At 43.0% G+C, this 24,736-nt stretch overlaps 1 protein-coding gene across 2 annotated transcripts in view; it reads right to left on the bottom strand.

The window, feature by feature from the left end:
• Positions 1–18,616: 18,616 nt before the first annotated feature.
• BMS1 (BMS1 ribosome biogenesis factor) overlaps positions 18,617–24,736 on the bottom strand; it is a 43,836-nt gene continuing 37,716 nt past the window's right edge. For both annotated transcript variants that reach the window (XM_035024615.1, XM_035024606.1), the window contains 6 exons: positions 24,625–24,683; positions 23,519–23,641; positions 22,425–22,572; positions 21,903–22,078; positions 19,678–19,839; positions 18,617–19,156 (listed from right to left, as the gene is read on the bottom strand). In XM_035024615.1, coding sequence (XP_034880506.1) covers positions 18,926–19,156; positions 19,678–19,839; positions 21,903–22,078; positions 22,425–22,572; positions 23,519–23,641; positions 24,625–24,683 — 899 coding nt within the window. In that variant the 3' untranslated portion in view covers positions 18,617–18,925. The remainder of the gene's footprint in view (positions 19,157–19,677; positions 19,840–21,902; positions 22,079–22,424; positions 22,573–23,518; positions 23,642–24,624; positions 24,684–24,736) is intronic.

Here is a 24,736-nt window from a genome sequence, read left to right on the forward strand (position 1 = left end):
ACCCAGACCCTGACCGCTGCCCACCCCGCACTGTCCCCAATGCCCGCCCCCACCCAGCCACAGCTCATGCTCGCCCTCTGCCTGGAAGGCCCCATCCCCATGTTTTCGAATAGCATGACACCGAGTTGCCTCTGAGGTCAGTCCTGGGAGCAGCCTGGGGTGAGCAGGTGGGGATGCAGGAAAGCCAAGGAGCAAGATGCACCCCCGACCCTCCCTGTGTCTGTTTCTTGGAACACTTGACCTCATTAGTTCCCTCATCCCAACTCCCAGGGTCTGTTGATGACACACTCTAGGCAATCCCAGGGAGAGAGCCCACGAGAATTAACACAACCCTTTGGTTCTGATTACAGCTTATTACCATAATGGAAAGAATTTCTGGACTCTCCCCCAAATTTCCTCTCCTCTTACAATTTTCAATTAAGAGCCTAACCTTAATGGAAAATGGCCATTTTCTGGAATGTTCTCCAAAGGGCTGATTCCTCATTGCTGAGTACTTTTTTTTAAACAGCTGAAGATTCTCCATGATTCTGAATAATCCGGGCCGAGGGCCTCACTCCAAGAAGGCAGGAGGATAACAGCAGGGCACTCCAGAGAGGCAGCCACAGCACTTGCCTCTGGGCCCTGGTGTGGTCAGCGGACGGTTTCTGCGAGAAGCTGTGAGCAGAAGAGCAGCATGGATGTCCCGGGAGCCAGGCCCGGCGGCCAGCAAAGCAGCTGAAGTCCTGAGGAAACTTCCTGATTGCATTAACGAGGTGGCACCACCGGGACATAATCCAATCTCCCCGGAGAACGTGGCTTCCAGAAGGGGCTGCTGCTGACACATGGCAGCATTAGGGCAACCGGGGCCAGACACAGCAGACGAGGCAAGTCCCATGCTGGGATCCAGGGCAGAAGGATGGTGGGGCCACCTCCTCGGGCCTCGTGGGCAGCCCACGGCCAGGGAACAGTGCTCGCGGGGAGGCGGCCTTTCCCAGCCATCACCTGGGCAGGGACCTGGCACGTGAAGGTCCAGGTCCTGCCCCAGTGGCCCCGTGTCATAGGCCCTCCTAGTTGGACAGGTGAGGAGGGTGCCTAGAAAAGTTGCGGGCTGCAGGTGGGGCCAGGCGCCGTCTCGTACCAGGGCATGGGCACCTGCTCGGGGAAATGAGCTCCTGCTCTGGGGAAGGACAAAGCCAGCCCTCACTCCAGCTCCCCGCTCCCAGCTCTGGCCTGTCTGTCCCTCAGTGGGGCAGGACCAGTCACATCTGCTTGTCAAAATTGCTGTGGGGAACACAGAAAACTGTGGCACAGAGATGGTAGGATTTGGGACTGTGGCTGCAGGTGCCAGAGCTCCTTGGGCTGGGCCAACCTTGGCAATACCACCTTCTAGCTGAGAGACCTTGGGGAATCGATCTGACCTCCCTGGGGCTCAGTCTCCTTGCCCGTGGGATGGGCATAGTCATAGGATTGTTCTAAGGTTCAAAATAACAGAATATAAGTAAAGCACTAAACACAGAGACTGGCCTGGAGAAAGCACCCAGTAGATGAGAGCGGCTGTTGCCAAGTTTATTGTTACTAGAAAGAGAAGACAGGCCCATTCTCAGCGGAGTGAGTGGCTGGTGCATGGGGGGTGATCTCAAAGTCTGTTCCTTCACTTTGCCATTTCAGCACTTTCAGGGCACAACTCCTACTAACCCAACCACAGAAGACTAAGAGATACACCCAACATCCTACAAAGATGCCTCTTGCTTTCTTTTCTAAGAATATCTTATAATAACTCCCAGGGCAGCTAACTATATTCCTATGTCCTGGACCATGGAGAGAAAGTATATATGAGAGTTTCTCAGCATAGGTTTGTTGAACAAATGTACAAAGGCAGGGACGAAAGAATGCACCTAGAGACCATGACACAGAGCAGCTCAGCTGACCTGCTGATGCGCATGGGGACAGTCCACTGTGGGCCCCCATAGCCGGCAGGACAGCTAGCCTCCCTGTCCTGTCCAGCAGAGCCTCTGTCACCTGGGCCAGTCTCGTCCTGCCCTCCTCCACCTCCAGACCTTGTCTTCCCTCATCCTTCCAGTTCTTGCTCTGGGATTCCAGGAATCCTTTGTTCACACCCACAGCTTCCTGCTGTCCGAGCCTCACACCTCCCTGATATGTGTCCAAACTTTCCCCCGCTGAGTCCTGGGAGAAGGCTCAGCTATGGAGCCTGAGTGTGAACCCAGCTCTGCCAGATGGCCTCTCTGTGCCTCCGTTTCTTCATCTGTCCGATGAGGTTCCCCTTGTCCTGGACTCACAGAGCAGTCTGGGCTGGGCACACAGAAGGTGCTCAGTAGCTGCACCTGACACAGGAGGGCCCAGCATACCCAAAGGGCCCAGTGACTACTTGGTGATTGAGGAGAGCATCACTTCTTCTAAGAGGAGGGGAAGGAAAGAGGACCAGAGACTCTGAGATGGGTTTTGAGTTGGCTTTGAAGGATGGGCAAGTAGGCAGGGGGTTGTAGCTCAAGGTGCAGGGACAAGAGGCTGTGGGGCATGTGTGCGCGCATGTGTGAGGCTCACAGAACAAGAGCTTTCTAGGACTTCACCCTGAGCCTAAAGCCGGTGGGACAGGTGTCTCTCTGACAGGCATTTTGGCTCCCTTATTGGGATCAGGCCCTGGGCCAGGCCCTTTGGAAACCCCAAAGGCAAGACGTGTGGCAGTCGCCTCCTCAGTGGGGAGAGCCCAGTCAGCTCCAGTACCTCAGGGAAGCCCAGCGGCTGAGGGTCCGACAGAGCACCCCAGCCCCCTGGATGGACCCAAGGAGGCTTCTGGTGGTGTCTCTGTTAAGATCAGAAGGGAAGTGGGCATAGGGAGGCGGGTTGGGCTGGGGACAAACGGGCGAGGAGAGGACGGGAGCAGTGAGCCTCTGGAAGCCGCAGGGCCTCATCAGCAAATGCCGTGACAGCTGTGCCTCCCTTTCTGGTAAGAGGGCTGAGGGGAAATGCCCGCAAAGCACCTGCAACTGGGCTCGGGGCGTGGGAAGTTCCCCGTGCCAGGCAGCAGTGATGCCGAGGGTGCTGGAGAAGGTCGGGATGGAGATGACAGTGCAGCACACAGCAGGAGGGGCCGGGAAAGTCTGTGCCAGCCGCCCGAGGGGGGTAGTAGGAGCCCCACAACACGAAGAACAGAATGCTGAGGACGGTGGGATGGCCGGCCCCGAGGGACTCCGGCAACGGCAGTGTCAGGACTACGTGGCATCATTAAAAAAATACCCAAGTATTAAAATTAAGGGCATAAGGTAAGATTACTTAGAAGCACACATTTCCATAATTGCAACTAAGGAAAAAGGCGCAGGCCTGAAAAGAAGCATGGGGGGGTCTAAGCAAGCCCATGGAGGTCCTTAGGCCCCGCGGTTGGGAGCTGGGACTTTTCTCTCTTCCCCAAACCTGTTTGTGCTGCTTGTGTCCAGGACAGTCTCAGTGGCCCCTGTGATTTCAAAGGTTCTGTGTCACCCGTGCTCCATTCTCTTCACTCAGGGAGCCTGGGTGTGCAAGGCGTGCACGCCTCAGAGGACTCCCGGGGGCAGCGACAGGAGAAGCCGCCGCCCCAGCCATCGGTGGGCTCTGTGAGGCCCTCGGTCAGAGGCCCTGCGGTCAGCGGCTTACCCACCGCTCCTTGTGTCCACTCCTTCACCCCTGCTTCCTGGGATCACCTCAAACCCTTGATCTGCCTATTTTCCTCTCTTTTCTTTATATTTAAAGTTTTAATCAGCTGGCATTGATTTTATAGCCTGAGGAGCGACCTGACGTTTTCTCAGTGGACTCACTACTTGTCCCCAGCACACTTGTTGATAATGCATCTCTCTCCCGTTTCAGTGGTGCCTTGAAGTGGCACAACCACTGTGGTCCGCCCGCTGGCCCATACCCCAGGGGCCCCCTGGTAGAGCCCTGTTCCATCCCTTGAGCACCACCCTGTGGCAGTCTCCTCCCCCAGGGACAGTCTCCGCCCAGGCACCAAGATGCCTTCTTGACAGCCTGTGCATCTCCTGATGCCTCCGATCTCCACTTTCTTTTCTGAGCACCCTCTCCATCTTCTCAGCTATGTTCCTTCCACCTTTCCTGAGGCTTGGGGCTGCCCTGGGCCTGTCCTCTGTGCTCCCCTCTCTGGACTATAAAGGTGCTCCCTGGGCCTCTCTCCTAAAACATGACCCCCAGGATGCTTCTGGATCTCAGCTTCTCTCTTGGGCACCAAACTCCTGGTGTCAACTGCCTTGCAGGGATCTCCCCTTCACTCCTCAGCTCCATCCCCTGGGCCCTTAATGAACATGTTCAAGCGCTCACACTCTCACAGGCATGTATGTGTGCACACATTCGTGCACATACCCCCACACGCATGTGTGAACACATACCCTTGTGCTAAAACATGTTTTTTTTTTTTTTTTTTAAGATTTTATTTATTTGACAGAGAGAGATACAGTGAGAGAGGGAACACAAGCAGGGAGAGCGGGAGAGGGAGAAGCAGGCTTCCCGTGGAGCAGGGAGCCCGATGCGAGGCTCGATCCCAGGACCCTGGGATCATGACCTGAGCCGAAGGCAGACGCTTAACGACTGAGCCACCCAGGCGCCCCCTAAAACATTTGTTTTATGTAGAAGAAGAAGAACCTCAGGCTCAAAGATGTGTCCAAAGTCACACGACTACTGAGTGGCAGGACCCAGATCTCTAGAGCTTTTAGCTCTATCCTGGGTGTTCTTTAATCACAGATTTACAAAAATACAGGGTTCCGTAATAGGGAAATACAACGAGAGGATCCACATTATGCAGTCATCGCAGTGCTTGGGAGTATAAGTGCGAAATAAGCAATAAGTGTAGTGAGTAATAATTACTATTGTCACTGTCAGCCATAGGCCTGGATCAGAGGCATGGGCGGCCCGCTCCATCCCTCTCAGGCAGGAGGTGGAGCCGGGAGCCCACCTGCTGTCCTTCCGCTTTTGTTTGTCTTTGGTGCCCCCTCCTGGCCTCTACATGTAACTCCCGGGGAGGAGGCCTGGGAGGCGGGCCCAAGCACAGCGGCTCGCTTACCCTGGGGATACTGGACACCCAGAGCCACCCAGACAGGTGGGACGGTCCTCCACCTCTATCCCCAGGATCGTGAGAGGCAGGAAGCCTCCCGCACTGCTGGGAGCTGAGGCCGTCTCCTGTCTGAACACACACGTGCGCACTCACACCCGGCCGCCTTATGTGCCCCCCCCCCCCCCCCCGTACTCTCCTTCTCACACGGCAGGGTCCCCTAGACTTATACCCGGCTTGGCACCAGTTACCATCAGAAAGGCACATGGTATCAGACCTGCGATGACTTCACTTGTTGACTGTATAGATGGGGAAACTGAGGCCCCAAAAGAGGACACCGCATTTGCTGACTGTGCATCAGGGCCAGCTGTTGGGTAGCAAGGAATATGCCATTTGTGGTCAGTTTCCAGTTCAGAAAACAGCACCCTGGGACCAGTAAGGACATTGTCCAAGACCTTAACATCCACTGGGAGAAGCAGGTGTCTCAACAAACAGACACAACCAAGTATCACGAGAGAGAGGATGGATACCTTCGCAGAGCCCACAGGAACCAGGACCCAGCAGTCAGGGGCTGATGGAGGGGACTCCGGGGTTGAGCGTGAAAAACAAGATGTTACTGGAGATCAAGAAACAAGCAGGGCATCATGGGCAGGGAGGACGGTGCTGTGGCCTGGGTGGGAGGAGAAGCATGGCAAAGCCCCCCTGGAAGAAGGCTAGGGATTAACAGGATGGTGAACTGAGCCCCCTCCCCCACCCCCAATCCCCACACAAGCACCCGGGGAAGGCAGAAGCAGCCATCACCTAACACGGGGCCAGGAGCACTCCCACAGCTCTGCCGGTGTGAACCCCCTAGTATTTCCATTTTAACGAGGACTGGAGCACAAGGAGGCTTAGTAACCTGCTTAATACAACTTAACAGTGAAGGCAGGATTTGAAACAGGCAGACTGGTCCAAAACCCACACCTTTTTAAAAAAAAATTATGGTAAAATATACGTAAAAATTACCATTTTAGGCATTTTTAAATGTACAGTTCAGTGGTATTATTAAGTGCATCCACACTGTTCTGCAATCATTATCACCATCTATGTCCAGAACTTCTTCATCTTCCCAAACTGAAGCTCCAAAGCCGTTAAACAACAGCTCCCCTTTCTCCCTCCCTGCGGCCCCTGGCAACCACTGTTCCACGTTCTCTCTCCATGAAATTTCCTATTCCATGCAGGTGGACTCATGTAGTATTTGTCCTTTTCGGTCTGGCTTATTTTACTAAGCATAGTATCTTCAAGGTTCATCCATGATGTAGTATGTGTCAGATTTTCCTTCCCCTTTTTTAAGGCTGAGTAATATTCCATTGTCTAGATACACCACATTTTGTTCATCCATTCATCCACTGATGGACACTTAGGTTGTGTCCACCTTTTAGCTATGTGAATAATGCTGCTATGAACATGGGTGTGCAAATATCCTGCTTTCTTTCTTTCTTTTTTTTTTTTTAAGATTTTATTCATTCATTCATGAGAGACAGAGAGAGAGAGAGGTGGAGGCAGAGGGAGAAGCAGGGTCCCTGCGGAGCAGGGAGCCTGATGCGGGACTCGATCCCAGGACGCTGGGATCATGACCTGAGCCGAAGGCAGACGCTCAACCAACTGAGCCACCCAGGCATCCCCCTGCTTTCTTGTTTTTAAGATTTATTTATTTATTTTAGAGAGAGAGTGTGTGTAAGCAGGGGTAGGGCAGAGGGAGAGGGAAAGAATCACAAGCAGACTCCCCACTGAGCATGAAACCCCTTGTGGGGCTTAATCTCATGACCCTTGATCATGACCTGAGCCAAAATCAAGAATCAGATGCTTAACTGACTGAGCCACCCAGGCGCCCCCAAATATCCTTGCTTTCGAAAAATCCACACTCTTTTTCACCATGCAGAATCACCTTTCATAAACCCCAGGTTTATTCCAAAAATGGGCAGCAGTATGGCAGGGCAGAGAATGAGAGGTGAGAGAGCCAGACAAGAGTTGGTGCAAGAGAGAAAGAGCTGCAGGCTGAGGAGGTGCCCTGAGAGACACCAGAGCAGGAAGAACGCCTGCTAAGGAACAGGCCTGGGGCCTACCTCCCAGAGACACCCTCCGTGTCAGACTGACAGCAGCCCCAAGGAGGGGGCTGAGTCCTGGCAGCTTGCAGAAGCCTATGTTCCTCTTCATTCGTGCTAGGCTCATCTTCACACAGAGGGCTAGCCAGTAGCCCAGGCCAGGTGGAAGGCAGCTGGCCAGCAAAATCTATCAGAGAAGTGGACACCGTCTCAGCAGTGACAAGCAGAGGCAGGGCCCCCTCCAACCCAGGGCAAATGTACCTGGCTATGCAACTAACTGACAAGCGCACTCACTGTGCTCTCAGCGACAAGGAGCACTTACCCGGCAAGGCACAGTAAGAGCAAACGGAAATGTTCCAGGCCTGGACAAACACATCTCTGGCCTCTCTCCACGCCCTGCAGCCGAAGCAAACAGAGAAACATCGTGGATATGTTAAAGGATTCACTGGCTCCAAAGATGTGGGCCAACTACACAGATGAGGCTGTTAAAAAAAACAGGAGAATATCTCTAACTCGAGTTACAGGAATATTTGAACTCCTACGCAACAGAGAAGATGTGTCCTCACGCTCGTGTAGAGCATTTGGAAACACTGTGCTGGGGGAGCAAGGAAATCACACCTTCCACAAACCACAGTCTCTCACCAGGTTCAATAAAAGGAGAAACAAGGGCGCCTGGGTGGCTCAGTTGGTTAAGCGACTGCCTTCGGCTCAGGTCATGATCCTGGAGTCCCGGGATCGAGTCCCGCATCGGGCTCCCTGCTCGGCGGGGAGCCTGCTTCTCCCTCTGACCCTCCCCCTTCTCATGTGCGCTCTCTCTCATTCTCTCTGTCTCAAATAAATAAATAAAATCTTTAAAAAAAAAGAAAAAAGGAGAAACAAGATGAAGACAAGGTTAAAAATACATTTTGGAAACAAAATTAATTTCCACAATGGAAATTATAAAACATTTGGAACTCCATGACAGTAAGGTATTCATATAAAAATTATGGACTTCAACAAAATTGGTATTATAGAGAAATTTATATCATCAAATGAATTTGTAATCAACACGATGAAAGAGACAGAAGAGAAAGCTGAAGGCAAAAAGCTGATGGGTGAAAAAGAAAAAAAAAGTAAAGTGAAAAACACTTTAGAAACAGACTACTATAAAAGCATGACCTGTTGGATATGTCCAAAGAAGTATTCAGGGGAAACTGAATAGTCTTAAGTATATATGCATGTACCTAAGTAGTATAAGAAAGATATAATTAAGCAAATAACACAAGAAGATTTCTTTAAAAAAGAAGAAACAAGATATAAAGTAATTTAACTTAAAAACAACCATAATAAAAGTAGATTTGATAAAATCCAAAACTGGTTCCTTGAAAAGATCGTGAAAATAAGCAAACCTCTGGGAAGTCAAGCAGAAGAAAAAAGGAAAAGGTATAACTATGAAAACATTAAGTTACAAAGTGACATGACTACAGATATGAAGGAGATATTTTAAACCACAAGGAGACTGTAGATACAGCTTCATTCTGGTTGATTTTGTTTTACCTGGAGAAAGTGGAAGATTTTCTTGGAATACATACCAAAATTGGCTTACCAGGAGGCAGAAAATCTGAAAAGAACAATAAACACGGAACAAATGAAACAGATAATGAAGGCATTACAGGGGTTCCTTCAGCCTCCGGGGACGGGATTGCCAGGACGAGAAAATGGGAAGCTCCCCAGTTCTCTCTACAAGATGAACACACTTTCTACAGGATCACACACACACGTCCACGTGCCTGCACACGTGAGCACACACCTACATGTTTGCACACATCCATACACGCAGACACACATTTCAATGACGTAGAAAGGTCCCCCAAGATACGCATGCTAGTAAAAATAGAAAGTTTCCAAACAAAACAGTTCTATGTGTTTGTTTTTTAAGACACCACATGAAGGAAAATAGCAGTATATAAATGTAAGTGTCTTTTTAAAAGAGATCCAGAAGATACACATCAGATCAGCATGGTCAGCTGTGGGGAAGATAATGAGATGAGAGGTTTGGGAGGGAATCACAGAGGAAACTGGTTCTGTTTACACTCTTCCTATACTGTTGGAATGTTTACAAACTGAATATATTCATATATTCAAAATAATTACATTTTTTCAAAATAATTAAATTAAGTGTAAATCAATCAATAAAAGTAAATAAAACCAATAACTAATAACTTGTAATATTAACTGAAAGAGAGAAGTAATAGTGTTTTTAAAGATTTTTTTAAAGTAATCTCTACACCCAATGTGGGGCTCGAACTCACAACTCCAAGGTCAAGAGTTGCATGCTCCACGGACTGAGCCAGCCAGGTGTCACAGAAGAGTAATAGTTTAACAATTACTAATTATTTTTAGGCTAAAGAATAAAAATTAAAAATTTAGAAAACATGTGGAAAGATCTTTTATAATAGGAGGATATTTAAAATAGAAGGTCATTTTTTACAAACAATGAATCATGGAACACTACATCAAAAACAAATGATGTAAGGCATGGTGATAAATTGATTTTAAATAAAATTAAATTTAAAAAAAAAAGGTCATTTTTTAAATTAAAGAGGTAGGAATGACTCACTCAAACAGGACACAAACTCTCAAAGCCATAAAGGAAATACTAGATTTGATTTATGGGCATTTAAAACTTCCGTATAAAGAAAAGCATCATGGACTTGTTGAAAGACTAGTATGTGTCATACTGGGGCAAAAATATAAGATTTGTAAACAACCACAAGATTTACATCCAAAATATATAAGGAGGTTTTACAAAACTAATATGGCAAAACAACCCAACTAGAAAAATGAGCAAATGATATGCACAAATCACAGAAGATTATGAGAATGGCCAATGAACACTGGAAAACATGCTGAAGCCTTCTGGTTATCTAATAAAAATGCAAATTTAAACAATAAAGTAATATTTCTTGTGCCTGACAGACTGGCAAAAATTAAAAGTATTGAGCACATTTTCCACTGGCAGGAATTGGGAAAATTCTCAATTATTTTTCAGGTAAGTCCTCTTACCTATTGATCTTTTCCTCTCCTTCTGGAAGTTGTATTAGCCTTTCCTCATCTCTTCTAGAAGAGCCCCAACCTGATCCCTGTTCATTCATTTTTTTCTTCTGCTCTTTAAACTTCCCATCAAGTTTATCATTTCAGCACTTACATTGTTCATACACAATATCCCCAGCTGGTTCTTCTTCATAACGGCCTTGAGCCTCCTATTTCCAATATCCTCCTGAGGATATTTATTATGCACATGTAAATGCTTTTCCTGTCTTGTCTACTTATCTGCTCCCTCTGGTGTTCAGTCTGTGGTCTTTTCCTCTCTGGGTTTACTCTTCTCATGTTCTATCTCCCCCTGGGACTTCTCATGGCTTTTTATCTTAGGTTCTGGGCTCTATCAATTAATTATCCCTTTTGTGACATCTCTAAGGTTTGGGTTCACAGGATACAGCTAGCAGCCTATATTAATTAATCATCTTATTAGGCACAGGAGCAAATTTACAAACAAGTCATATCATCAGATGTTTTCATGGGTAAAGAAAACGGATGTATGCAGGCATTGCTGGTGGGAGTATGAAGTGTTAACGCCCTTCGAGGGACAGATATTGTGGCAACATATTCAAATGACTAAAAATCGGTTGGACATTCCATTATAAGTTGGTGTAGACTTACCTGTCTGCTCCTTCCTTCTAAATATCACTAAATACACTGGAAATAATCTAACAGACAATCATAAAAGGACTCTATAAGGTGGAATAGGAAGGCAGACTGGCCAGGAGGCACCGGATTTGAGGAATGACTTTAGGAGTAAGTTCCTGGGTTTTCTTTTTATCTCCCATGGTCTCAGTGCATTTGGGTGGCTATAACAAAAACACCATAAATTAGGTAGCTTGAACAACAGAAGCCTCTTTCTCACAGTTCTGGAGGCTGGGAAGTTTAAGATCAAGGCACTGGTAGAAGGTAGGGGAAGTAGAGGAAGGGGAGGGACGGGGAGGAGAAGGGAAAGTAGAAAAAGGAATGTTTACAAACTGAATATATTCATATATTACTTCAAAATAATTACATTCTTTCAAAATAATTAAATTACATGTAAATCAATAAAAGTAAATAAAACCAGTAACTAATAACTTGTAATATTAACTTGAAGGGAGAAGTAATAGTGTTTTAAAAGATTTAAAAAGTAATCTCTACACCCAAAGTGGAGCTCAAACTCACAATTCCAAGATCAAGAGTAGCATGCTCCACGGACTCAGCCAGCCAGATGTCACAAGAAAAGTACTAGAAAAGCGTTCTTAGACTTGACACCAAAAGTATAATCCATAAAAGGAAAAATTGAAAAATTGGACTGTATTAGAATTAAATTTTTTATTGCTCTGCAAAAGATCCTATTAAGATGATGAAAAGACAAATTACAGATTAGGATAAAATATTTGCAAATCATATACCTAAGAACTTCTGTCTAGAATATATGAAGAACTCTCAACATTAAACAAATAAAATTGAAACTGTACAAAAGAAATGAACAGATATTTGACCAAAGAGAATATACAGATAGCAAATAAATATATGAAAGGATGGTCAACATTATTCACCATTAGGGAAGTGGAGAGCCCCAGGGAACAGGAAAGTACCAGGGAAATCATGGAGTGGGAGGAGTTCAGGACAGTGTTTACGAACTCCTGAGCTCCCTCCTGTGCTGTGCATGCATAGATCTGACCCTAAACAGTGTATCACTGACTTTGAGAATGGACCTAAGAGATAGATCGATGTCCAGATCCCATGCAGGCTACTGCATAATGCCCACGTGAAACTGACCCAAATAACACCACCAGAGCTTTGTATATGGAACTGACAACTGTCAGAACTCAAAGAAGGCTGGTTAGGACTTGTAGCTAAACAGGGCTTACAGAGACATGCATAGCATTAAATGCTTGTATTAGAAAAGAAGAAAGGCCTCAAATCATTAATCTAAGCTTCAACCTTAAGATATTAGAGAAGAAGAGCAGAATAAAATCAAGGCAAGCACAACAAAAGAAATAATAAAGAACAAAAACCAATGAAATTGAAAACAGCAGTAGAGAAAATCAATAAACCAAAAGCTTATTCTTTAAAAAAAAATCAATAAAATTAATAAGCCCCTAGGAAGATTGACAAAGAACAAAAGTAGAGAAGACACAAATTACCAATATCAGGAATAAAGGAGGTGCTATCACTATAGACCTCAAAGATGATAAAATGATGGTAAGGGAATCCTACAAATAACTCTATGCCCATGTTTGGCAACTTAGATGAAATAAACTAATTCCATTTCATAATCTACCAAAATTCACTCAAGATGAAATCGATAATCTGAATAGCCCTACAACTATTAAAAGATACTGAATTTATTGTTAAAAACTTTTTTAAAAGATTATTTATTTATTTATTTATTTGACAGAGAGAGAGAGCACAAGCAGGCAGAGAGGCAGGCAGAGGGAGAGGGAGAAGCAGGCTTCCCACTGAGCAGGGAGCCTGATGTGGGATTTGATACCAGGACCCCGGGATCATGACCTGAGCTGAAGGCAGACACTTAACCAACTGGGCCATAAAGCGCCCCTGTTGAAAACATTTTTTAAAAATCTCTAGGCCTAGGTGGTTCACTGCCAAATTCTATCAAACATTTAAAGAAATAACACCAATTCCATTTAATCACTTCCAGAAAATAGAAAGGGAGAGAACATTTCCTAACTCATTTTATAAGGCCAGCATTACTCTGATACCATAACCAGATAGACACAAAAACTCTATAGATCCATATCCCTTACAAACACAGATGCAAAAATACTCAACAAAACATCAGTACTTCAAATATAACAAAATAGTAAAAGAATACTATGCCATAACCAAATGGGGTTTATCCCAAGAATGCAATGTTGGTTCACTTTTCGAAAAATAAATCCATGTAATCCCCCATGTTAACAATCTAAAGATGGAAACCACATGATTATATAAGTTGGTGCAGAAAAGGCACTTGGCAAAATTCAACACCCATTCATGATTTAAAAAAAAAAAAAATTCCTAGCTAACTAGACATGGAAAGGAATTTCCTCAAACTGAGAAGAGCATCTACAAAAAAATGGGAACAAAGCAATGATGCCCACACTCATCACTCCAATTCCACATTATACGAGAAGTCCTAGCTAGTCCAATATATCAAGAAAAAAAGGCATACAGCTGGGAAGGAATAAAAACTGTCCCTATTTGCAGACAATATAATGGTCTATGTATAAAATCCTAAGAAATAAGGGGCACCTGGGTGGCTCAGCCATTAAGCATCTGCCTTCAGCTCAGGTCATGATCCCACGGTCCTGGGATCGAGCCCCACATCGGGCTCCCTGCTCCGCGGGAAGCCTGCTTCTCCCTCTCCCACTCCCCCTGCTTGTGTTCCCTCTCTAACTATGTCTCTCTCTGTCAAATAAATAAAATCTTTTAAAAAAATAATAAAATAAAAAATAAAATAAAATCCTAAGAAATAAACCAAAGACAACAATAACAAAAGACCTAGAACTAATAAATGGGTCTAGTAAAGTTGCAGGATATAAGTTCAACACGTGAAAATCAATCATTTCTCTAAAAAGTAGCAGTGAACAATTTGAAAGCAAAATTTAAATAATTGGTATTATTTGCAATGACTCAATTATTAAATTATTAAAAACCTAGACATAAATCTAATAAAACTCACACAGGATCTATAGGCTGAAAACTATAAAATGGTGATGAAAGAAACCAAAGAAAACGTAAGTAAATGGAGAGATATGGCAAGTTCACAGACTGGAAGACTCAACAGAGCAAAGTTGTCGACGCTCTCCAAACTGATTCACAGATTTAATGCAATCAAAATCACCACAGGATTTTTTTGTAAACGTAGGCAAGCTTATTAAAACGTATACCAGAAATATACCCTCACAAATATGCCCAACTGATTTTTGATAAGGATGCAAAGGTATTTCAATGAAGAAAGGTTAGTCTTTCAACAAATGGCATCAGAAAAATTGGTTGTCTGTAAGTTAAAAAAAAAAAAAAAAAAAGTACCCGGAATCTTACACCTTACACAAAACTCGAAATGAAAATCATAAAGCTTTAAAACTTTTAAAAGAAAACAGGAGAAAATCTTCTAACCTAGGGTTAGGAAAAAAGTTCTTAGTCATGACACCAAATACACAATCCATAAAAGAAAAAAAATTAATAAATTAGACTTGATGTTAAAAACTTTGCAAAAGACACTGCTAATGAAACCACAGCTGCAGACCAGGAGAAAATGTTTGCAAATCACGTATCTGACAAAGGACTTATTCCAAAATGTATAAAGAACTCTTTAAATCAACATTAAGAAAACAAACAATCCAAATAAAAAGAAGGCAAAAGGCTTGAACCTAAACTTCACCAAAGAGGTTGCTGTATATGAAAGGCAAGTAAGCATATGAAAGGATGCTCAGTATTGTTGGTCATTAAGGAAATGCGAATTAAAACCACATGAGATACAACTACATACCCATTAGAATGGCTAAAATGAAAAGCACTGGCAGTGTTAAGTGATGATGAAGGGGCAGAGTACTGGAACTCGCTCCCTCTTACTGGTGGTAGGAAAGCAAAAATGGTGCAGCCACTCTGGAAGAGTCTGGCAGTTTTCTTAGGCCATACGACCGACTCCTACGCCTAGGTATTTACCCTGGAGTAATGAAAACTTATGTTCACATAAAAACCTCCACACAAGGGGAAGAATGAAGCGGGAGAAATCGGAGGGGTAGACGAACCATGAGAGACGATGGACTCTGAAAAACAAACTGAGGGTTCTAGAGGGGAGGGGGGTGGGAGGATGGGTTAGCCTGGTGGTGGGTATTGAGGAGGGCACGTTCTGCATGGAGCACGGGGTGTTATGCACAAACAATGAATCATGGAACACTACATCAAAAACTAATGATGTAATGTATGGGGATTAACATAAGAATAATAAAAAAAATGAATCTTAACAAATGACTGGCTATAGTGAATAAAAATGAGAGTACAAAAGAAAAAAAAAAAACCTCCACACAAATGTTTATAGCAGTTATGTTCATAATTGCCCAAAGCTGGAAAAAAAAAAACAACAGTGTCCTTCTGTTAGTGAATAGATAACCAACTGTGGTCTCCCTATACAGTTGGATATTATTTAGTAATCAAATGGAAAGCATCACTGATACACAAAACAATTGGGATAGATTTCAAGGGCACGATGCTTAGAGAAAGTAGCCATCACAAGAGATTACGTGCCTTATGGTTCTACTTACATGACATTCTCAAAACAAAGCTGTGGTGTGGAATAGCATGTCAGTAGTTAGCAGGGTGGGGTGGGGGACGGTTGGGAGGGCTACCTTGCATGAGTTAGTGCTTGGGAGAGAGGATTGTTTGGTATCTTGATTGTGGTAGTGGTTACATGAATCTGTGTATGTGCTAAAATACATAGGCTCACACACCTCTTTAAAATGGGACCAGAGGAGAAAAATAAAAATTTGAAAATCTGTTCTGTACCAGTTACCTTGCATGTAATCTCATTAAATCCTTACATACTGCAAGATTGCTTATTAACCCCATTTTACAGACAAGAAACTTGAAACTCAGAGATACTCAGCAACTTCCCTAGTCACATCACAGTGAATGGCAGACCCTTCCTACACCTCAGCACTGGGATGGTCAAGTCTGCCCAAAGTAGTGTAAGACATTGGCTGGGAAAGACAGGCTGTCCTACCTGTTGATGTCACCTACATGTCTGGCTTCTGTGCACAGCCTTGCTGAGCTGCACCTGCTCAGCTCTAGTCAAGCGAAGTGCAACACAATCAATGGGCTTCTTGGGCTGCACTGCTCTGCTTATATGGGTTGGACTTGGTGATTTTGAGGTATGTGAAAATACTGAACCAATGGGAAGCATGCTAGACTAAGACCCACCTGTGTTCAATTTTGACCCCTCCCTAGATAACTCAATCCTCTTCCAGGAGGGTGTTGATGTCTCTTCGGAACGCATTTTAAGCCCAGATAGGTCAACCTGAGCTTCAGACAATATTCCTAACTACCTCCTCAGATGTCTCCATATGGCTGTCCCAAGGGTACCATCCCCTAAAACTGAGTTCCTCACTACCCAGCAGCCCAGCCAGCAAAATCCTCAGTGCAAGCCAGACACCTAGGAGTCCAGGGATCTTTCCTGAAAACCCCTTGTTCTCACAACTCTCAGATCCAACATACCTCCAATGTTACCTCCTAAAGCTCTAGCATCCTCCACTTCTCCCTCTCTGTACCATCTTCTACCACTCCTGTGTCAGCCTCCTTCCAGGATTTACCTCTGGATTCCCTCTGCATTATTTTCTACCCCACAGTAAAGGGAATTTTTCAAAAATACAAATCTGACCATGTTTTCCCAGCTAAACATTCTCCAAAGGGCTTTCCAGTATCTTGAGATAAAGACAGTATCTTAATGCGGCCTCATCGCCTGCCTCTCCATTTCCTTCTCTATCTTCCTCTGTGGTTTCCTGCAACCCTCTGCCCATCCTGGCTCCAAACACACTGGCTTACAGGTATCGTGCTGCCTTGTGCCACAGGGCCTTTGTACATACATTCCTGCTGGCTGATACTCTTCTTCCCACTCCTACCTTTTGCCAAGTTAACCTGCTTCTTCGGATCATGCATCAGAGGTCACTTGCTTCCTTTAAGGAAGCCTTTCCAGACCTCCCACACTGTAGAGCCACGCTGTCCTCAACATAGTCACTGGCCATGCCGGCTATCAAGTAACTGAAATGTCTGACTACTGCTGAGGAACTGGACATTTAGTTTTGTTTAATTTTAATGAATTTCAATTTAAAAACTGGTACTAAGTTCAGTTATATTTGAAACAACTAGGGTGTGTCAATCTTTTACACTATAAATTTAATGAAATCTAGGTATAAATCAAGTATTTTCCACAAAATTTAGCATCTGAATTGAGAGTTGCTGTAAGAGTAAAGCACACACCCAAATTTCAAAAATGGCAAAAAATAGAAATGTCGACTATCTCATTAGAGATTCTTATATGGACTGTATGTGGTGGTAACATTTTAGATATATTGGCTTAAAAATAAAAAAGTACTAAAATTCATTTCACCTGTTTTCTCTTCCCTTGTATTAATGTGGTAGTACCGTATTTCTGTCAGATTCAGAGGGCATTGTCCAGAGGGGAAACCCTGACCACGCTGGTCCTCCAGATTGGGGTTCTTGCTGCCCCCTTCAGTGGAGGGCAGATGGTTGCATGGGCCGGGATCTGTCTCCTTGAGTTGAGCCAGCCTGGGACACCAGGCCAGTCCTCAGTTCTCTCTCTTCGGTCAGGAGTCCACAGGGGGGGAAAAGACATTTAAGAGGATGGTAAAACAGCTTCACTTAGATAACAACTCCCCTACAAGGATCTCATTACACAGTTAACTTTGCCAGAACCTAGTTTGTAAAGCACACGATCACATTCAAGGCTCTCCGCACCCTGCAAGTGGCAAGCCACCTACTGCATCTGGGGTCTTGGGCAGGGGAAGTGTGTTGAGGAAGGCACAGGGAGGAGACAGAAAGCTCAGCAGCAGCTCCCCTTCTGTCTTCCTGTACACTTGCTGCCAGGCCACGGCATCTTGGCAGCTAGGGAGCAATCACATTTAGTGACAGGGCAGGAATTTAATTAGTTCATCCCCGCCTTTACTGTCCTCCTGTAAGGTGCCTGACACCAAGAGCATTAGGTTCTGGGTACAGAACTGGGAGCTGGCGAGCAGCCCAGGTGGCCACCTCAGGAAGGAGTCGTTCCGGGCAGCGCTTCCCAGGTATTTGGATCTCAAGATCTTTACACTCTTAAATATGAGGACTTCAAAGAGTTTTTCTTCAAGTGGATTGTATCTATCAATTTTTACTATGTAAGAAATGAAAGAAAATGTTAAAAGTATTTTTTACTAATTTGTTTTAAAAGAACACAAACTAGCCCATTACATGGTTAACATAAATAGAAGCAGCTGGATTCCCCCATCTGCAGTCAGGCTACTGTGCTATTGCACATCACATGGCCTCTGGGAAACTCAGCTGTGCACTGGACCATACACTCTTTTCTAAATTTTATTTATTATTATTATTTTTAAGATTTTACTTATTTATCTGACAGAGAGAGAGAGACAGCGAGAGAGGGAACCCAAGCAGGGGGAGTGGGAGAGGGAGAAGCAGGCTTCCCGCCGAGCAGGGAGCCCGATGTGGGGCTCGATCCCAGCACCCTGGGATCATGACCTGAGACGAAGGCAGATGCTTAACCGACTGAGCCACCCAGGCGCGCTCTCTTTTCCAAATTTTAAAGCTGAGTTTTCAAGTCAATATTTTCCCCCCTCTGGAAGACTCATCATGAAGGTGGCAGAATAAGCAATTATCTACAATCATCAAGCACTCATCCCTAATGAAAACTATTAAGCCAAAATTAACAGGAAAGTATTTTAATGATATTTTTGTAGCACAAATAATTAAACTGAGACAGGGAAGAGGAATGTGAAGGAATCTACAAAACCATAAATAATATTCCTTTAAATCTTGACATAACCTAGATGCTGAGAATGAACAGGTGTCCTATCAACAGAGTTTCCACTTCTCCTCTCAAAGGCACAGTCTGGGCGACAAATCCAACAAAGAGGTCTTTCTTGAGCACCAGTGCCCTGTTGTCATTTACAAGTACTGTAATATTGGAAACCATCCATCTCTGCAGATCCAAATGACAGTGTCTGTCTGAAGCTCATTTTGATGGCTCCTCAGGCCCCTTCAGGCTGGACTTCTGATTTCTCCTTTCTTTCTGACCCTGAATTCGGAAGAGCTTCTTCCTGAGGTCCTTCTGTCGCTTCAGTTTCTCTTCTTCCTCCTTCTGCTTCACTTTGAAGTGTTCTTTATTGTGCAGATGTCGTTGCTCCTTGGCCTTCTTCATCTTCTGACTGTGCACTGTACTCAGAGCGTCCAGCAGTGCAAGGATCTGACAAGGACAAAACCCAGTGAGCACCAGAATACTCCTACATCATGCTTTCCTTCTAAGTTTCAGGGGACCTAAACACCTCAGCTGATGTATCAAAACTAGAATCAATCCATGATCCAAATGAATATTAACTCAGGGAAAATTTATCCTGAACTAGGAAATCATAATTGCATGGAGGCATAAGTAGGAGCCTATTTACTGAGCAAAATACTTAAAGAATGGCCTTCACCAATAACCACCTTTGTTAATCACTGTGGATACAGTGTACAACTAAGACAGAGTGATTTGCCAGCTGGGTGCCTATTACTCCCCATTAAAATGCATAAGACACAGTATGACTAAACAAAATAAGGGAAATGGACTCTGGCCTTTCCTCTAACTTCCAGTTCTAGTGCCTCAAATAAGTCTGGCTCTTATCCTTTCCTGAAGAAAAATGAGAACGCAACAGAAACACCAACTGTGCTGAGAGCATTACTTTCATATCTAAATGCAACACGCAGGAAGCCATCCGCTGACAGTACCTTCCTCTCATGAGGTTCCCGTATGACGGCTGGTCTCAGCCTGTCCTTCGGCATCTTGCCTGCCTTTGCTTGGGTCTTGGGCTTGTTCTTAAATGGCAGGGCCTTCTGCAAGGCTTTTGGAATGTGCAGTGAATTAAAATGTTTCTTTTGCCTCACAATCGGCTAAAAAGAAAAATAAAAACAGCGATGTATTTAAATTATGATCTATATGCATTTAAAACTTGCCTAAAATCTTCTTAGTGGATTGACTTTTCCACATGATCAGTAACACCAGAGTCTGCTGATCATCAGAAATGAGGATTCAATCATCCATCAAATGTGATTGCCTCAATGGATGTACATTGCTCTAAGCGAAACAGAGAAATACACATAATATACTTACAGTTCTCCCAAAAAATCAACTGTGTCCATGTCTATGGTATGAACTATGGGGATCTCAACATAGCAGATGAACATATCCAAAGTTTCTTTTAATGGAAAACCCACATCTTATTTTGGGGGCACTGAGGTAGTTTCTTCTAGCCTAATAACAATAATCTAGGTGTCCATCTTCACTATCAACCTCTGTGGATTTAAGGACATAGTTCTTCCTCCAATCAGCAGTAGCTCAAGTGTTCCCATCCCTGATTCTCATTAAAAAGTTGAACTTTATTCTGTTTCTGATGGAAGGCCAGCTGAGAAAAATGAGATTTAAATGACATATAAAGAATAAATACTCTCTACATTCAATTTTTAAGGTAATCTAATTTCTATGCTTAAATTGAGATGACCAAAACTCTTAACTGCCTCAAAAATAGTTAATAAGTGCAAAGTCTTGCCCTAGGTCTTTACCAAGGTCAACATCAACTATATAGAGAATATTGCTGCTATGTCTTTAAATTTATTATTAAAGACATCATCCATGATAATATTCAATATTCTCTGTTTAGGAGGAACCTAAAATGCTTAGAATGAAGGAACTCGGAGAAATCACATTCTGAAAAAAGAGTAAGCACCACAAGCTAGAGGTAGTTCTTGTAGGTACCATGTCCTGTAGTATATTTTATTAGAAATTCATGTAACAGGATTAAAAATTGTATTATTAATTATTTTATTAAAAAAGTAATGCCTAGGAAATTGGTTTCTGGCAGAATGGCAGACTGATATCCTGAACATCCCTCTTATTATAAAACAATTTATATTTATCCTGCATTAAAACAAATCTTTTCAAATGCATTGTTAACCTGTGAAGAAAATAATGAAAGTTCTCAAAGACCAAAATCCAAATGAAATGGGATTTTGAAAGGCACTGAGAACTTAAAATTAAAAAAATGCTGATGATGCCAACTACTGGCAACTACTGTTGGTGGGAGTCTAACCTGGTACACTACACCAGAATATTGTAGGCATCATACAGTGAAGCTGAACACGTGCATACCCCATACCTGGCAATCCCAACCTGGGGGGATCGATGCAAAAGAAATGTGTGCACATGAACACCAAACAAGTCACATGTAAGTGTTCAGGGCAGCATTTATAATGGCCAAAAATTGGAAATAATGTCCATCAATGAATAAACTGACATTATAACATAATAGATTTCTACTCAACAATAACAACAAATGCAATGCCTACAAGAACATGAATGAATCTCATAAAACTGAAAGAAAAGAAACCAGGCAAAACAGTATATGCTATATTTTATAAAACTCAAAAATAGCAGAACTAATTTACATGTCAGGAGTTGAGAGAATGGCTATCTCTGAGGGAGGTGGGGTAGTGACTAGGAGAAGTCACAAGGGGGCTTTTGTCGTGCTGGTAATTCTATTGCTTGATCCAGGTAATGGCAATTTGGGTGTGTTAAATTCATGAGCTATATGCTTATGATCTGTATATTTTTCTGTATTTAACACTTCACTACAAAGTTTATTAAAACTTCCCAAAAGAATCCACTCACATTGCTTCAATAAAGATTAGCACATTAATGTTTTTTAAAGTAATACATGTATCTGATGGGGGAAAAAATAGTTCAAAAGAGTATACAATGAAGAGTTTGTCTCCTTTCCAACCCACGAAAACCCCTATTACCACTTTCCTGCATTCTTTCCAAAATATTCTATGAATATACATATTCATTCAAATTTAATGGTAGGTTTCCTACTTGAAAATTGAAAACATAGAAAACATTATGTACAAAGCATCTGGATGACCCCCATCTATGGAGCACATGTGTGAGTGACTGTTACCTTATACAAAGAATCCTTGTTGGGCTTTAGTTTGACACCATGGGCAAGCCGGAGTTGACCAGTGGTCCGCATTCCTGACCAGGTGTCTTTCTCACCAACTGGTTTCAACAAAGATGTTACTGGGTTATAGAAGGCTGGAATGGAGACAGGATACCAGGTTCTCATGAAGACAATATCTGGAAAAAGAGACAACTTACTTTAACATTTTCAAAAGAAGATTCATCTTGTCAAGCAAAAGAACAAAACATTCACCCCAAACTTCTCTAACTGGCTGCACGGTTTTTGAAGAGAGACTTCACCAAGTAAACTACTCTTGAATATCACAAAACTTGTACTGGGTGTGAAGCACATGGCTCCACACACAGCATGACTCGGCACACTGCGTAAGATGCTCCAACTGGGGAGAGCTGGAGCCGATTCCAATTTTCTAAAACCTGAACTACAACCTCTAGTCTACACTGGCTAGAAATCAACAGTGAATAGTAACATGCTGTTATGGTTATACTACAAAGTTATATTTACCACTCATCAGCAACTTATCCTCAAAGCTGGCCCGGAAAGCTCCTTCTGGAGCCCGGAGTGCTTTCTTGATCTGTCCCCTTATGCCACTGACAGTTCGAATCACAGCGCCTTCAAATTTGGCCACTTCCAAGGCAGAATTAAACATTCCCTATAGGTATACGAAAAAAAATACATACACACAAAATCAGACATTTTACTTCTTATTTCATAAATGAATCCTTGGTAAAAAAAAAAAACAACTTCTTTAATAGTGCTAAAATAATCAAAATGTTTTTTCCCCACCAAAAGTGGAATTACTAGGTCAAAAGGAATACAATTCTATTTCATCTTCCCCAAAATAACATTAATCAAGATTCTATTGTAGGCTCATTAGCATGCTCATCACCGATATCTTTGTAGAAGAAAAGATCAAAAAGATATCTATCAGACTGAACTGGCCTAGAGAGCCTTTGCTGTCATCGGCCAGGGCTGGGCTGCAGCTCATATCCTACGACTTAGGTGCACATGCTCAGAAAAGAAAGAGAGTTGGATAAAATGTTAGTGACTTTATTACCTGATATTACAAGAATATTTTATGATCATCTTAACTCAGTACTTTTATGGAAACCCCCACTAATAAGATTTTCAATAAATGTCACTCAAACTACCCTCCCACATTATACTGCATAACAGAGAATCCATTTCTCCATACCCCTGCCAACAAGTATTTTACAAAATACTTTGTCTATTTTTCTACTGAGCTGTTTAATAAACCTATGATTTCCCCCCTTTCTTAACACAAACCAAAAAGGCAGGGAAAAAAAGCCAGTGAATGAGATTACATATTTTCAATATTAGCTCTGTCACAGTCCCACACAGAATAAGGAATAGCCTTGATTAGTAAGTAGCTCTATTAACGTCACCTTGAAATTTTCTGAGCATATTTAAGTAACATAGAGACCAATAGAAAGTAGTAAACCAAAAGTAGCAAAGACCAAGTTTATAAAAGATTTCAAATACTCTTTTGAAAACATCAGACTATATTTTAGAAGTATTTCATTCCTCCTTCAATAAAATATACATTTATAAATATGTGAGTATACAGATATACGGACCTTAATGAATGACGTATTCTTGAAAATTTTGTAAGGAAAACCAGTTAGCTTTAATTTCTTCACAATTTTTATGGATTTATCCAGATCGAGGACAACTCCTGTGGCAGCTATCCGGAAATCAGGCTGGGAAGAACCCCCAAAATTTGAATACAGGAATAATACCAGTAAGAGAAAAACTGTAATTCTAGGATGCAATAAATTCCTAAAGTGCATTTCACTTACAACCAGCTAAGAAAGAACAAAAAAAGAATATCTGAACATACAAAGCAGTATTTTAACAAAATCTAAAGCTATAATATATGTAAGCCAAACTAATGATGATGTCTTGAGTATTCTCTGGAGGGTAATTTCGCAATAACATAATTTTAAAACAATGACCAATTTGGAATGGAAAGGAATATGAACATTTGGTTACAATGTTTAAGAAATTAAATTGTGGACCCCCAGAGCAGATTTCATCTGCTCATTATTCTGTTTTCTGTCAAACAGGGCCAATAAAACCTGCTCTGACTGATCAAATGAAGACTGTATGAACATACTTTGCTAAACCAGCATTACTAGGGCTAGTCTTATGTCTAGCTGGTATCCGAAGTATCCTTAGAACCTAGCATAATGTTTAGCACATGGTGAGCACTACTTAGAATATTTTTAGAAAAATAAGGGGTGCCTGGGTGGCTCAGTAGGTTAAGCAACCAACTCTTGATTTCAGCTTGGGTCATGATCTCAGGGTTGTGGGATTGAGCCCCATGTTGGGCTTCAAGCTCAGCAGGGAGTCTGCTTGAAGATTCTCTCTCTCTCTCTCTCACCCTCTGCCCCCCACTCCACGCATATGTGCACACTCTCTCTAAAATAAATCTTTAAAAAAAAAAAAAAAAAGTCCAAAAATGCATAAAAATATAAAATGTCATCAGTACCATAATAATTCTACCTCTCCCTTCATTCCCACATCCTACTTAAAAAGATGTAGAAAAATTAAAAGCAGAGAGAAGTTTGCTATGAATACTAAAAAACGAGCCATTTTCAACTTCAAGTTTCACGTACATATTCCATATTCAAGACATACTTCTCATACACAATCTGGAAAATAAAACATTCAAGGTATTTACCATTATGCCACTGACAGACTGTACTGCCAAGAACCCAGTTCCCTGTGGAGTGATTGGACCTTAAAGAAAATAGGAAGAAAAAAAAGAAAGAAAGAAAGAAATACAGTGAATC

Source organism: Mirounga leonina, unplaced genomic scaffold (assembly GCF_011800145.1).
Source record: "Mirounga leonina isolate KUSES-001 unplaced genomic scaffold, KU_Mleo_1.0 Mir_114, whole genome shotgun sequence".
Lineage (NCBI taxonomy): Eukaryota > Metazoa > Chordata > Mammalia > Carnivora > Phocidae > Mirounga > Mirounga leonina.